The sequence below is a fragment of the Podarcis gaigeae genome (assembly GCF_964106915.1).
Source record: "Podarcis gaigeae genome assembly, chromosome: 1".
Classification (NCBI taxonomy): Eukaryota; Metazoa; Chordata; class Lepidosauria; order Squamata; family Lacertidae; genus Podarcis; species Podarcis gaigeae.
In genome coordinates, this window is record NC_139678.1 from 35309014 (window position 1) to 35325137 (window position 16124).

General features: G+C 43.8%; 1 protein-coding gene across 8 annotated transcripts in view; it reads right to left on the reverse strand.

Annotated features, from left to right (window-relative positions):
• AKAP6 (A-kinase anchoring protein 6) overlaps positions 1-16124 on the reverse strand; it is a 243050-nt gene that overhangs the window by 149478 nt on the left and 77448 nt on the right. For all 8 annotated transcript variants that reach the window (XM_083740563.1, XM_083740562.1, XM_083740561.1 and 5 more), the window contains 2 exons: positions 12161-13975; positions 5164-5286 (listed from right to left, as the gene is read on the reverse strand). In XM_083740563.1, the coding sequence (XP_083596689.1) occupies positions 5164-5286; positions 12161-13975 (1938 nt within the window). The remainder of the gene's footprint in view (positions 1-5163; positions 5287-12160; positions 13976-16124) is intronic.

Here is a 16124-nt window from a genome sequence, read left to right on the forward strand (position 1 = left end):
AAAGTGTTAAGCAGATCGTTTTGTCACTTCAAGGATTTCTCCTTGTGCAATAACAACAATTTATTTATACCCCCCACATCTGGCTGGGTTTCCCCAGCCACTCTGGGCGGCTTCCAACAAAATATTAAAATACAATAGTCCTTAGATATTAAAAGCTTCCCTAAAGAGGGCTGCTTTCAGATGTCTTCTAAAAGTCAGGTAGTTGTTTATTTCCTTGAGATCTGGTGGGAGCGCGTTCCACAGGAAGGGCGCCACCACTGAGAAGGCCCTCTGCCTGGTTCCCTGTAACTTCACTTCTCGCGGTGAGAGAACCGCCAGAAGGCCCTCGGCGCTGGACCTCAGTGTCCGGGCAGAACAATGCAACAGAACAATCACCCTGTGCACCTCCTAAATCTGTTCCAGGGGTCCCCCCCAACCCTTCAGAGCAGATTTGGAGGTGGAACATGCATGTGGAAGAGACAGGGAACAACCCACTGAGCTAGTGCAATTTTGCAGTTGAATACTGTACTGCCTACTGTTTCTAAGCCAATGTACATTATTCTTTTCTTCTTTTTTTCTCAGCCAGCAAAATCTAAGGTATACTTAACACAGCATTGGGTGAAGCTGACAGTATCACTGTCTCTAACACTGGGTATAGTGGTAGTTATTGTTTTAATAAAATCCAGACCTTTATGTGGTTACGAAAATATTTTGAAAATATTTCAGACAGTATGGTTGCATACTGCAAGACTAATAGATGTGTGGTTGTTTGTGTTCTGAATTACACCCAGTGTATGTCATGTTCCTAAAACAGCAAAGTGAAGAATAGGAAGAAAGGAAGCATGCTTTGTAAGTCTGTCTTGGATCCATTGCTGTATAGCTTCAGACTGAAACTGCCTTGGTCACCATGGCTGATGACATTTATTGAGAGAGATATGGGGAAACCTTGTTTATTCTCCTTGAACTCTCAGTGGATTTTGATACTGTTGATACTGTTGACCATAGTACCCTTCTGGAGCATCTCAAGGGGTTTGGGGGAGCTGTGCTTCAGTGGTCCCACTCCTACCTCCAGGGATTTCTCCAAAAAGCAGTCATGGGAGGCTACTGCAGCCCCATGGGAGTTGTTGGCAAAGGCTGCTCAAGTTTCTACATGTGTTGTCTACTATGTAAATATTCTGTGTGCAAATGTCAGATGGGATCAGAAAGCATTGACAGTCATGCAAGATCCCCCAATTCAAAAAGTCCCACTCCGTTTTGAGTACAGCCGTGACATCTCCAGCCCTCCCTCAATGGCAGATTTAGGAAAACACTACTGGTTTGGTCACATTGGGTGACAAGCCTTGGGGGCGTTTCAACTATGATGTCCAACGGAAGGCGAGAAATGTGTGTGTGAGAGAGAGACAGACAGAGAGAGAGAGATTTTGGCATCACAGAGGGCGCCGCTGAAATTTGAGGTACCAAGGTCTGCCGCTACCTAATTTTCCTCTCCCTCCCCAATAAAAAACAACTTTTATTTTGAGAAAGGTAACTCATGGCATCAACAAAGGAACTGTGTTTAAGTGCACAATTGCTGGCATTATTTTCCATTGGGAAGCAGGGATTCTAGGGAAAAAAACACCACTCACTTTTTCTAGTACAGTAGTACCTCGGGTTAAGTACTTAATTCGTTCCAGAGGTCTGTTCTTAACCTGAAACTGTCCTTAACCTGAAGCACCACTTTAGCTAATGGGGCCTCCTGCTGCTGCCGTGCCGCCGGAGCACGATTTCTGTTCTCATCCTAAAGCAAAGTTCTTAACCCAAGGTACCATTTCTGGGTTAGCGGAGTCTGTAACCTGAAGTGTATGTAACCCAAGGTACCACTGTATTTAAAATGAAAGTTTGGTTTTTTAAAAAAATCTTTTGAGAAAACCTATGTACTTTGTGAGTCTGTCTGTCACTGGAAGTGGGGCAGGCTTCCCTTGTTCCTACTTAGAGATGGGAAGGCCTGGAAAAAACCCGGGAAAATGGGAAAGTAACCAGTTTCCCCCGTTTTTCCCAAAGCTGTTTTTTCCCCCAGAAAAATGGCGGTGGGGTGGGGGGGTGGGACGGGACTGGGTGGAATAATCAAACTATATCAAACTGTTTTCTTCAGTTTTTCCAGGGGGGAAACAGCTTTGGAAAAAGACAGAAAAAAGGTGTGCCCCCCCCCCCGGGATTTTTCCAGGCCTTGCCATCTCTATTCCCACTCTTTTAGATTCCTTCCAGCAAATGCAATGTCTCCAGAAGACTAGAAAATCATTGGGTTGATTAACATAGTCTACTGCTGCAGCACATTGTCCCGCCATGTAGATTTATAATTCCTTGTCCCCTCACCCCCTATCAAGATCCTCATTTGCTGCTATTATTCATATTTCTATTCCACACCCCAGATTCTCTTCCACCTGCAGCTTGCTGCTGTTGCTGTGATCCTTTGCCTATTGCTTGTACCGCTCTTGCTTCCTAATAGTATGAAGACTTTCCTTCCTCTCCACCACCTAACTACCTACTTATATCTCCCTCTCCCTCTCTTTCTCCCTCCCCCCTCTCTCTTTCACACAGAGAGAGAGAGCACATAGACAAAACAAATCTACTCATGGGGGGGGGGGGTCATGTAAATTCACCTAAAGATTATGCATAGCAAATATGAGCCGTAATCTCTCGCCTTCTCTCCCTGATATGACAGCATGGAACTGACCAGCGCCATCACTGTGCATGAGGTTTAAAACTTGTGATTTCCCCAAATCTGTGTTCTGAAATGCTCCAGCCCTGGGAGGGCAGAACAACATGGTCCCCCCCCCTTAACATAGATCAGTTTTGCCCCACATACATGTAATGACACATGAACCCATTCTGCAATAATTATTAAAACAAAACATTCTAGCAGACTTCCCTTGAGTGTTTTTCCTTTGTTAGCATTACCCAAAGCAGCTTCTGCTTATAACAATATACTTTACACAGTGTGAAGGTGAAATGAAATCCTTCTTTTTAGAAATGTGTTTGGAAAAGTTGTTTCAGATCCCCAATAAATGAATGTGTATGGCATCTCTTAAAAAAATGCAAATAAGTATTTTTTGAAACAGAAATGGGAAAGTTCTTTTGCATTGGCAAAAGAGCAACAAAAACAGGACAAAACAGGAGTGGGGAACTTTTGACCCTCCATCTGTTGCTGCGCTACATTCTTGACCATTGGCCATGCTGGCCGGGAATGATGGGAGACAGAGAACAATAATATCTGGAGGGTCACAGGTTACTCACAACAGAGGTATAAGTTCTAGTTTGAATCCAAGAAGGATGAAGGCTTAAACTCAGGCCTTGGCAAAGCACTGGAAACAGAACTGAACTGTGCAAAAAGTAATTATTTGTAAGTTGTGAGAGTGTATAAACTCACAGTGTTTATGGAGATAGTCCTCTTTTGTTCTTTAAAAATATTTGGCCTGCACATATTTGGGTTTGAAGCACCCACAAAACACACACACACACACACACACACACACACACACACACACAATTTCCATCTGTGAGCACTGATATGTTTCTCCTGGGCACTACTGACACCTCTCTTCCCCAGTTTGATGCTCAACAGTGTGAAGAGGGTATTTGCACATCTTTTTGCTCAAAGAAGGAAGTCCTAACATGTGGGTCGGCAAACTAAGGCCTGGGGGCCAGATCTGGTCCAATCGCCTTCTAAATCCGGCCCACAGTGTGTTTTTACATGAGTAGAATGTGTGCTTTTATTTTAAATGCATCTCTGGGTTATTTGTGGGGCATAGGAATTCGTTCACCCCCCCACTCAAATATAGTCCGGCCCCCCACAAGGTCTGAGTGACAGTGGACCGGCCCCCTGCTGAAAAAGTCTGCTGACCCCTGGACCTAACAGGTGAACACACATGGAACTTTTTCCACAGCAAGATGGCTTGAGACTTAAACCCAGGGCTTGCTGTCGGAAGCTGCGTGAGGAGTGTCATTGGACAGATGATTTGGGGGCAGCCAAGCTCCTGCCATTTCCACTCCTTAAGTTAGTGCCAAATGCAAATACGATATCCAGATCATTTTGTCACTGCCCTTAATGGGAACTTAATTTCTTAGACTTCTGTTTAAACACAGATTAGCGTTTCTGCCAGGCCAAGAGCAAATGCAAAGTTGACATTCTAATTAATAAAATATAGATCACAAAGCAATGACTAGTTCTGTCTTCCAATAAAACAATGCCCCTTCATTAACGTTCAGTGCAATCCTATGTATGTGTAATCAAGAAGTAATTTTCAGAAGGCTAGGTGACAGAAACTTAGTGTGTGCATGTAATTTGGGAATATATAAACCTGCATACCATTCAAAGTGAAACTGCAGGTTCCCACATTATATTAACCCCTTGATTAAACATGCAGGTGACACTTCAACAACTAGCTTTGATCTTTTTTTGGACAGCATTCCTCAACATTAAACTCAGTTCCAAAGCTCCAGCAGAATGAAGAAAGTCTCTGCAGATTATAATGCACATATGGATGTGAAGAGGCCACATAAACAGAGGTGATTGGCCACTGTTTGTGATGCACAAGGCTGTGTGCACCTTGCTTCAGGTAGAGCTTGGAGATTTTGGTTGCACTACAAGCCTCCAGGGCCCCTTTGCCTGCTACAACCTTGACAATTACTCTACCGGTGCAAAACTGTGCTGTGATTTTCAATGTACGTTAGTGCATCGTACGGTCACCAACTTTAGCTCAACGACATTCAGAATGATTCCACTATTATGTGCCAGTGTATTGACAACCGAGGAATTATTCAACCCAGGAGGAATAAGACCAGCACAGAGAAAACTCTCACCCTAGTCTCCTAAATCCTGAATTCCTTGAATTGTTTCTTTTCCTGTGTGTTGCGGTGTGCTTGCTGACTCTAGCACTGTTAGTGGGCGGTTCCCTAGACTATATGGGTGGGGTTCAACCTGTTCTGGAAGGAGTTGAACCCCTACATGGGAGCAGGTGTGCAGCTTGGGGGCAGAAAGCTAATTGTTGCCGATCAAATGTTGGGCTGTTACTCATTCTTTTTACATTGTTGTGGTTTTATGCATTTTAACAAATTATGTACACTTTCGCTAAAGGCCTAGGGATAAGCTAAATAAAGAGGGAGGGGGGAAATCACTGTCAGCTTCAATCAATAATCTTGTCTTACCAAGTGTGTTTCCAGGTAGAGCTTAAGGCTGTCTGTCTCTGCTTTAGGAGGAGTCCAGTTCTCTGTCGTTTCCATGGCTTCATTCAACCAGTGGATGAATTCGTCTAGCTTGCTTACAAATCCCTTCCACAAAAAGAAAAGGGGTGGGGTGGGGGACAATGGCATGGCTGTTAGTAAAATGACAATCAGGTAAAAACAATATTTTTATGTCTTTATTTTAATTAAAGGAATATGGCACTGCTCTGAACGTAGCAACTAGCTACACTAAAAGAATGCGGCAGTTCTTGCTTATGAAGATGGAAGAAGGTTGGGCATAGCATCTGCTGGCCTGGTTTGCACATCAACACTAAGTAAAATCATGGCATAGTACAAACACACAAAAATAAGAAACTGAAAATCTGACATTGAACTGCCTTCTCCCAGATGCTGGGTTCTAGCCTCCATCTTCCCCAGCCAGCATGCCCAATAGGGTGCTGGCAGGCCACAGGTCCCCCATTCCTTATCCAGGTGTTTGTATTTCATCAAATATTTGAACTCTTTTGCATTTTCTTCCTGCCGGTACAACTGGCTTTAGCTTTGCTGTAGTTTTCCATTCTCAGTTCTTCTGGTGTGTGTGTGTGTGTGTGTGTGTGTGTGTGTGTGTGTGATTTTATGGAAATACTTTTGTATTTGCTTTTCAATATGTGGCAAGTTGCTTTAAGGGTTCCTCTAGCTGAAGGATAATGAATAAATTAGCAAAAGCAAATAAAGATACTGTAGAAGCTTTAGTGGGAGAACAAAGGGAAGGTTTTTGCAGAAGTCCTTGTTGCTGAACTTCCAGAGGTAAGTGTTGTATTTGTAAAAGATTTCAGACAATTGCCCTGATCCAGCCCTGCATGGGTGTAGCTAACATCACCCTTCATGCACAGCCTTATAAAATAAGAGAACCATCTTATGCTGAGTCAGACCATTGAGCCAGCTTCCTCAGTATAGTCTACATCACAAAGAGGAAACCTGTGGCCTTCAAGGGTATTGGCCTAGATTTCCCATCAGTCACAACCATGAGTATGTCCAGTGGTCAGGAATGGTGGGGAGTTGTGGTCCAACAAACTCTGAAGGGCCAGAGGTTTCCCACCCCTGATGTATACTGACTGGCATCGGCTCTCCATGTCTTCAGACAATAGTGCCCACCCCTCTTCCAGTCCTTCCTGGGGAGGCTGGGGATTGCACTTGTATCTTCTGTGTGCAAAAACACATGCTCTGCCACTGAACTACGGCAATGTTCCCTCACTAACGCTTTGGATGGGAAACTGAAAGAGGGGACAGACAGATTGAATCAAGCCCCTTCTTCCCCTTCCAAATAATTTGTCAGTGCAACGGTCGCTTCTTTTGCAATGCTATACACATGCGTTCCCAGCTACTGGGCTGCTTGGCAGAATCACACAAAACGCAGCAGCTGTTTTGTGTCTATGGCTCTCGATCTGTGAGCCAAGAGCTGCTTCTCATCGGTGCATATGACTTCTAGATAGATCAGGGGCACATGATGAGAAGGAAGTATGGTCACAATCTAGGAATGTGAAAACTCTGTGAAATATCCTGCAAAGTTATTCCTAACAATAGCAGTAAAAAAGATAGCTATGTTCAACATATAAATATTTTATACCGCATGATCTTATTTAAAAGCATCCTAACACCAGCAATATATATCTCACTTTCTTGCATATGTATAGCCACAAACTGACATAATGAAAAACAGTGGTAGAGAATATTTAACCTGTGATATTGAGACATATGCACTAATATGGCACAAAGAGGTGATAAGTAGAACTCATCTGTAAAAAATAATGTAATTGTTCCCCTTGCAATGACACTTTACAAAGCAGGCATGCTTCTGGTAAATAACAGTCAAGGATAAGATAAAATATAGAAGTAGTGGCATAAGAAGAGGTGGCTATCCCTCTTTCCAGAAAAAGGCCCTTTTCTGGTGTAAAGCACAAATCACTATAATCCCACTATTTTTCAGATGATGTCTGTAAAATTTTATGGAGACTGTTCAAAAGAAAACAACTGTAGAGATTGAAAATTATTTAGAATAAAAGCCTGACACTGGAAATTACTGTCAGAAGATAGATAACACTGTCCAGTTCCTAAATCTCATTATTCAAGCAGACAGCACCACCTGGAGGCTAAAGTGCAGTATACCAGGTATTGCCAGCAGTTATTTCAGACAAAGGTGTTTTATGATAAAACATGATAGAACATTCTTCTAGTGATCTTCTAGTGCCAATATGGATGGCCTTTCGGCACTTATTACAAACATACCTGTGCTCCCAGGCTCCTGCAGGTACTTATTTTTCAACTGGCTGGTTATTGACTTTAACCCTGCTCTGGGCTTTCAGCTACATTTCATTTATTGTAATTTTAATGTCAATGTTTGTACTTTTAAAATTGCTGTTCACCACATGATGTGAAAGGTGTTGCAGGAATGCCTTAATAAATAAAACAGAACCCCGCCTCCCCAGTATTGGTCCAACTTTTGCTTGTTCTGGGCCCAGGTGTGGTAAGAGTCAACAACTGATGCTGACTACATCAGAAATACGTGACCTCGGCAAACACAGTAAATTTGGAGCAACCGCTGTTGTTGGTTCCAAAATAGGCATCTCACCTCTGCTCATGCTTGGAATGACAATAATCATAATTTAAGGGGCTAGCATTGTTGGATGCTAGTATCTGTCTGTCTGTCACCACCTTCGGGGGTGAATTGCATGATTTATTTCCAGGTATATTCTAATAATGACTTCTCTACCCAATATGACTGGCTTATGGCTGGGATGGCTCAAGTTGGTAGAGCATGAGACTCTTAATCTCAGGGTCACAGGTCAAGCCCCACGTTAGGCAAAAAATTCCTGCATTGCAGGGAATTGGGACTAGATGCCTCTCGTAAAGGTAAAGGTAAAGGGTAAAGGGACCCCTGACCATTAGGTCCAGTCGTGACCGACTCTGGGGTTGTGGCGCTCATCTCGCTTTATTGGCCGAGGGAGCCAGCGTACAGCTTCCGGGTCATGTGGCCAGCATGACTAAGCCACTTCTAGCGAACCAGAGCAGCGCACGGAAATGCTGTTCACCTTCCCGCCGGAGGGGTACCTATTTATCTACTTGCACTTTGATGTGCTTTCAAACTGCAAGGAGCAGGGACAGAGCAACAGGAGATCACCCCATCACGGGGATTCGAACCGCCAACCTTCTGATCGGCAAGCCCTAGGGTCTGCGGTTTAACCCACAGCGCCACCCGTGTCCCTGTTAGATGCCTCTCGTACTCCCTTTCAACTCTACAGTTCTTAAATTCTATGGTCCAACTGCAACTAAGATCTATTTCTTTGATCTTCCCACTCTATGTGATTAGTGGGTATGAGTCTGTTGCCTCTCCCCATCCCCATTATCATTCCTACAGCCCTACATGGGTTGGTTGCTGCAGTGGAGAGCTTTTTCTAGTCCAGTAAGTTCCCATAAGATTTGGAACCCTAGAAAATCAGAGTTCTAAATCATGCAGGGAGTATAGCAGGCTCTCTGATGCAGAGGTTCAGCCCCACAAGACGCGTGTGGTGGGACTGGTTCAATGGCTTCACTCCTTTTTGCCTTTGCCTTCTGCCTGATGGTAAACAAGGAGTGGGAAACATCTGAATAGGGCTTAAGTCTACCTGTGGCTGAAATAACCACATACCCTTCCCCTTATTTACCCTGTCTCCCTTCTCTTCCTGCCTCTGTTCTCTGCATTGCCTCAAGTTCTAGACTGTAAGCTCTACGGTTCTATGATTCTCCAATGGTGTGCTGTATGGGGCTGATGGAAGTTATAGTCCAAAACATCTGGAGGGCTTCAGGTTGGCAAAGGCAGTGGTAGCCAGTGTTAGATATTACAGTGGGTGAGAAGGGATCATAGAATTGTAGAGTTGGAAGGGACCATGAGGGTATGTATGTATGTACTTAATATACTGCCCTATACCCGCAGGTTTTACTTTCTTGGGCTCCATGATCACTGCAGATGGTGTTAGCAGTCACAAAATTAAAAGACGCCTGCTCCTTGGGAGAAAGGCGATGGCAAACCTAGACAGCATCTTAAAAAGGGGAGACATCACCTTGCCAACAAAGGTCCGTATAGTTAAAGCTATGGTTTTCCCAGTAGTGATGTATGGAAGTGAGAGCTGGACCATAAAGAAGGCTGATCGCCGAAGAATTGATGCTTTTGAATTATGGTGCTGGAGGAGACTCTTGAGAGTCCCATGGACTGCAGGAAGATCAAACCTATCCATTCTTCAGGAAATCAGCCCTGAGTGCTCACTGGAAGGACAGATCGTGAAGCTGAGGCTCCAGTACTTTGGCCACCTCATGAGAAGAGAAGACTCCCTGGAAAAGACCCTGATGCTGGGAGAAGGGGACGACAGAGGACAAGATGGCTGGACAGTGTTCTTGAAGCTACCAGCATGAGTTTGACCAAACTGTGGGGAGGCAGTGGAAGACAGGGGTGCCTGGTGTGCTCTGGTCCATGGGGTCACGAAGAGTCAGACACGACTAAACAACTAAACAACAATACCTGCAGGTCTCAGGGTGGTTCGCAATCTAATCCATCCCTCCTGAAATGAATGAATCTTTCACCCAATGTGAGGCTCAAACCTAAGATTAAGAGTCTCATGCTCTACCAACCGAGTGATCCCTCATACCCCCTGTGAAAATTACCAGAAACAAGCAGCTCCAGAATAGAATAAAAATGTATACCAGCTCTGAGAAGGTTGCTGTGTGTGCAGTATCTACTATTTTTCACTCCAGCTGCACATTCCAAATTTTCTTCCATCCCATCCCAAAGCATGTTTATTTTGGACTAGATCCGAGCAGTGTTTTATGGTATTTGAATGGGATGTTGTACTAAGGAATATGAAATAGGAACTACCTTGCGATACTAAATAATTTGCTAGCTTTTTGTTGGTTATTATTTCCAAAAATTGGGGGAAAAAACCTGAAAAGGGTTGCTTGAGACTTGATTTTGGGAAGATCCATCAGAGAGTGCTCAGATTCATATTATTCTCGGCAACAACTAGCTGCTGTAGCCAATAAGCAATGACCATGCATGCCTGGACTGACCCTTAGATTCCAGCCAAAGAGGCCATTAAGAATAGACTGTTCTGATAACAGCTTTCTGTCTTGAATTCCTTCATGTTTTGGTGTGTGTTAGGGATGAGCCGAAAAGAGGAAGCCCTTTTCAAAGTGAAAAAAACTCCCTTTCAGTGGTTAATCAATTGCCTCATCAAAAGGAGGCAATTGTGTTCTGTCTATAGTTATGTGACCATACTGACTCTGAGGCATGTGTTTGTGCCCTTGCTCAGCCATTAAGTTCAACAGATTCCCCCCCCCCCGCCCAGCTAGTTATTATCTTTCAATTTAATCCACCCCACGTGATAGCTGTGAGGCTAAAAAAGGGGGCGAGGAAGAAATGGGATCGCGGCCTTCAATCTGATAAATTAAAAACAATCAAATAGCCTGGAACTATGAAGCCAGCTACAACGAACCAAACCACGGTTGGAATTTGGTATGGATACCGTTTGAGCAGTTATGGCTGGGAAATGAATGAATCAATGAACGAACGAATGAATAAAGAAGTTAAAACTGTTTTCGAAATCTAACTTCATTTCCTGAGCTCACATGTGGCGTTCTGCCTGTTTTTCCTCAAAAGTGTTTCATGACTTCAATCAGGATGCTCTCATGCTGGTTGAAATTAGTCCCACTGCACTCAACTGAGCTATTTGGACCTGATTTAAAAACAACAACAGAACAAATATGTGAAAGAGATGCAGTAGCACCAGTTGGCCTCAAGAGGGTGCCAAGTAGCCACGTCTGAGAAGGATATTAAATGCAGTAGCAGCAAATGCGTTTTGCTACATCAACTCCCAAGCATCACTATGGAAAAGCATTAGAAAAATGTGAGATGGGGATGGCCCACAATGTATTTGTGGATCAGCCTTAAATATCTCAATATGCAGCTATTTAAGAGTAATAGCTGTCAGAGAAAATAGATGTCAGAGAAAACAGAAGCGGAAGGCTACTCGTGTTTGCTTATTTGTCCTATGTCTGGAATGGAAATCAATCCAGTGAATGCTATTCGTATTTCCTGTGTTGCGGCTTTCCATCCGCAAACGATACAGAATTGATTACATTTCCCCCTCCGTTTGCATTGTGTGTCCTTTGCAATAAAACGAATGGGGTGGAATTATGTAAAGACAACAGCATTTGCATGGTTAATTACCTAAGTGAGATGGATAAGGAAGTTTTTGGCAGAAGACAAACTGCAGCGGAACAGAAGCAGCGCTGCATGCAACAAAAACAAAGCAGCTTCTTACATCCCTAATCATGCCAGAGATTGTGCATTATGTTGTACCGTTTACAAACACTTTATTCTTTCATGGCAGGGATGAATGGATCAGTTTACTTCCAGTTCCTGTCAATTTCATGTGTGTTCCTTCACATATCTGTCCTGTCCTGTACTGTATAAATGTCTCTGTGTGTGTCTGTGTGTCTGTGTATGTGTGTGTATACATCTATCTATCTATCTATCTATCTATCTATCTATCTATCTATCTATCTATCTATCTGTCTATCATCTATCTATCTATCTATCTATCATCTATCATCTATCTGTAGATGATGATGATAGATAGATAGATAGATAGATAGATAGATAGATAGATGATAGATAGATAGATAATAGATATAATTTGCATGAAAATTTGTGAATGCACTTGAGCTCGTATATTTTGATGTATTTTCTCTGGGGTGTATATCATTGGACATATATTGCTGTTAGCTGCTTTGGGCATCTCCATTTTGAAATGGTATGAAAAGGAAGCAAAAATGCATTTATAACTTCTTGACACTCTTGGTACTTGCCTACCCCTCACCAACCTTTGATTCCAGCTGCAGAAGAAAAAAAATGAAGTGGTATAGATGTAAACACTGTTGATTTCTTCCTTACCTCCATTTTTTCCCATATAATTTCATAATTATCCTGATCTTGTATATCCTGCATCAGCTGTTGAATTAAAGCCGATTTATTTGTGGCAGACAAGTCATTTTTATCGGCGGGCTGAGTGACTGACGGCTTTCGCGGCCTCTCTTCCAGGTATTTTTTGATGCTTGGTGAGGATGTGCAAAGCTCTTCATCTGACAGAATGTCACTAAGAGGCCCCGATTCAATGCTGTCCCCTACCGAGGAGATTATGTCACTTGAAGAGCTGGGTGAAACTCTGCCTAACCTTTTGTGCTTCTTTTTGATCTGATAGGTTGGGTAAAGCTCAGAGTCCGAGTTCATTTCTGAGAGTTCCCAGTCGTCAATGTTTTGAATGGTCTCCGCTTGAGGTTTCTGAGGAAGCAGTTTTGTCAAATTTTCTAATTTCAAAGCTAACACTTCAGTCTGTTTGAGGTGTGAGGGAAGCGCTAAGTATTCATCAGAACCATACCAGGCATCAGCAACTTTGCTGTCCGTATTGACGTAACTCGGTGAAGATGAATGGGCCTTTTTGCCCTGACTTCTGGGAAGAACGGGAGATGAGGACACCGCAGAATCTGAACCAGCTGAAGAGCCACTCACTTGGCTATGAGCAGGTGAAGCAGAGTGATCTCTTTCACTGCAATACTGGCCATTCAGTTCTTGCCGTTTACAAGGATCAGAAGACGCAGAGGTCGAATCACTTTCGGTTCCTTCTATGGACTGCAAGCTACCAAAGGGAATTCCATTTTGCAAAGCAGCAAGGCCTCTTTTCGCCAAATGATTCGTCGGCGCAGCATTTGAACCAATCCTCGCTATCCTGCACGATGCCACCTCCTCGGGAATGTCGTGGGACTTTTTGCATCGCAGCTTCTCCCTTCTAGTGTTGTCACTAGGCTTCCCCATGCCAAGGGAATTTTCCTTCAGGTGGTTTTGAATTGTGTACTTGAGATTCTGATCACTTATGTTGTGTAAGCAATCACATGACTGGCTGATGGAAGAGGGGCAGTTGTTGTACGCCGCTTGCAAAGCCAGGCAAAGTTTGGATCTGTCTGGTGGATCCAACAGCGAGGGTGTGCTCCTGCTCATTTCAGTCTTAAACATCAGGGAGATCTGGTTTTTTATATCATTGATCACCATATCCGTTCTAAATATGTCTTCCTTTAGAAACAAACCGCGTTTGGGCACAGTGGGTTGTGTAGGAGAATCCTCGTTGTAGTCAAAGCAGTCTCTAATTGATCTCTTGGGAGTGGAGTTTTCACTATGAGGATGCTGTTGGCTTTTTGCACCGTCGGAGGTTAATGGATCGAGCTCCTGTTTTACTAATTCAAAGACAGTCTTGCCATCAAGTAAGTTCACAGAATCCTCTGGGCCTGATACTTTACAAAGAGGCAAGTTCCCAGAAATATGAGAGAGTGAAAGTTCAGGGGACAGAGTCGATGATGGTTTGTAACTTTGGCCTTCCTCCTGGTGGTCTGTTGACATGGGTAAATGGATTTCTTTTGCATTAATGGTTTCATTACATTTGGAAGCAATCGAATCAGTTGCTACTGCCAGTAATCCAACACTTCTGATAAGCTCTGGGAAATCTTTTTCCATTTCACTGCAGCTCCAAGACTCAAATGGTTTTACTTTAGCCTGACCGGAGGTCATGTCACCAAGTGCACCAAGAAAGTCTTCGCTGGGGCTGTAGTCAGATAGTTCAAATGCAGTAATTCCACAATCCAGCGACAAGTAATTCTGAGAACATTTGATAGTTAGCTGTCCTGAGTCATCCACTTCTGTTAAGGAGTCAAGGCGGTCCTGTGACAAAACAGAAATAGGAAAGCTTTTAGTGTGAGTGTGTGTGCGTTATATGCATGCATGTGTGTGTAAATATAGCATCAATCCTATGAGTTTAACACCGATCCCATGAATCACACATCTTCCCACAAAGCATGAAAAAATACAGACTCAGGGGCAGTTGCCTTCTGTAATCTTTAGAAATAGTGCATTACTGAATGTTAACAGAAAGCAGCTTTGCCACATTGCTGTGAAATGGGATTAGACTTGTAGTAGAAATTCAACTTTTTCACTTTAGTTTCTGGCTTTCATTTCTTAAAACATAAATTTACTAGACATCAAGATTCAGGTCTACTTCACAGGATATGGACATCTATGTTACATCAGGAAAACAGTACATACATAATTATTATTACTAATAGTCATAAACTGGTCTATACACTACTAAGATGGTTTCTGAGGAGAATATTATCAGCTGATCACACAAGCCATTCAGGGTCTACCTATGTAAGCTGGGTCTCAGAACTAGTTCCTCATTCTGAGCAACTCATCTAAGAGAGCAACTGAGACTCCTGGTAGCTTGCCTCACTTGCTGTATTCTCCCAACTTAACCTTTGGCACAGCTCTGCCTGTTCAGTGATGGACTTGGCTGTTATGGTGTCCTATGTGAGGGCAAAATTTGGCACCCCCATCAGCCCTCACACTGCCTTCCCAAAGGTGGGCAAGGACACACCTGGCTTTGGGAAAGAGTCGCAAAGGCTCTGGCAGGGATCACTTCTACCATCTTCCCAAAGCTGGGAAAGCACTAACTAGGCTTTGGGAAAGGAGATGGGAGGACTCTAAGACCCTGTCAGAGCCCTCATGCTTCCTTCCCAAAGCCCACCACCTTGCTTACTGAGCTTTGAGAAGGCACCCCCCCCCCATCTCAGTGCCCTCATCTCAGAGTATGCACACCACTCACAAAGCCCTAAATCCGCACCTGGCCTGTGACTTCTTGGATCTAATTTGTATTTCCCAGAATTTGAATGATCTGGGCCTGACCATATCTCTGCTTCTGCCCTTTGGGCTTCCTTGTATCTTGGCAGAAGAGAGGAAGAAGAGTTTGGATTTGATATCCCGCTTTATCACTACCTGAAGGAGTCTCAAAGCGGCTAACATTCTCCTTTCCCTTCCTCTCCCACAACAAACACTCTGTGAGGTGAGTGGGGCTGAGAGACTTCAGAGAAGTGTGACTGGCCCAAGGTCACCCAGCAGCTGCATGTGGAGGAGCGGGGAAGCGAACCCGGTTCTCCAGATTACGAGTCCACCGCTCTTAACCACCACACTACCACACTGTGCTTTTTTTCTGGGGGGACACAGGGGTACGCATACGGCCTAAACAATTTTTGAATCTAAATTTGGCCTCATTGAGGGGCACTATTTCAATATGAGTAGGAAAATGAGAGTACCCCTAAACATTTTTTTTTTAGAAAAAAAGCACTGGATCTTAGAACCTAACACCTAGAATACACATAACAAGATTGCTGTCTGAGGCCTAGGACCAGGGCATGGAAAAAAGAAACAGTGGGTAAATAAGAAGCCAGCTGTTCAGCTCCCAAGTCAGAGCCAAATAACAGGTTATGTTTTCCACCAATGTATCATTTTTAAGTGCACTGTGTGTGAGGACCCCAGATACCACGTTGTGACTCCATGCCACATCATTCCAGATCACTGGCAATGTGAAGGAGGATGGTGAGATTTGTGGAAAGAGATCTGTGGTGAGGAGATAGATCAGACGCCATTCACATGTCCAGGAGGGGCTCACCTGGCAGGAAACAGCCCCAGCAATAACATCCCATCAAAGGAATCGTTGCCACTTATCAGGAGGAAGAGGGGCACGGCAGCAGTAAGGTCAGGGTGGTGCAGGAACACCAGCAGAGCCAATATGAAGCTCCTCCCAGTTTCCTCACACAGTCCTAACCTTGTTACTTCCTTGTTCCTACCTCTCCTAAAGAGCAACGGCAACACCCCTGTGGCTTTAGTGTGGCTCTGTTCCCCACCCACTGGCAAACCATTCCCACACTCAGCTAACATAATGCATTTTCTGGTCCTAAGCGAATTGAAAATCTCCCAGAACAGGTCTTCTTACGGCCAAAGGTAGCCGTTCAATCAGGCCTGTGAACAGCTGGTC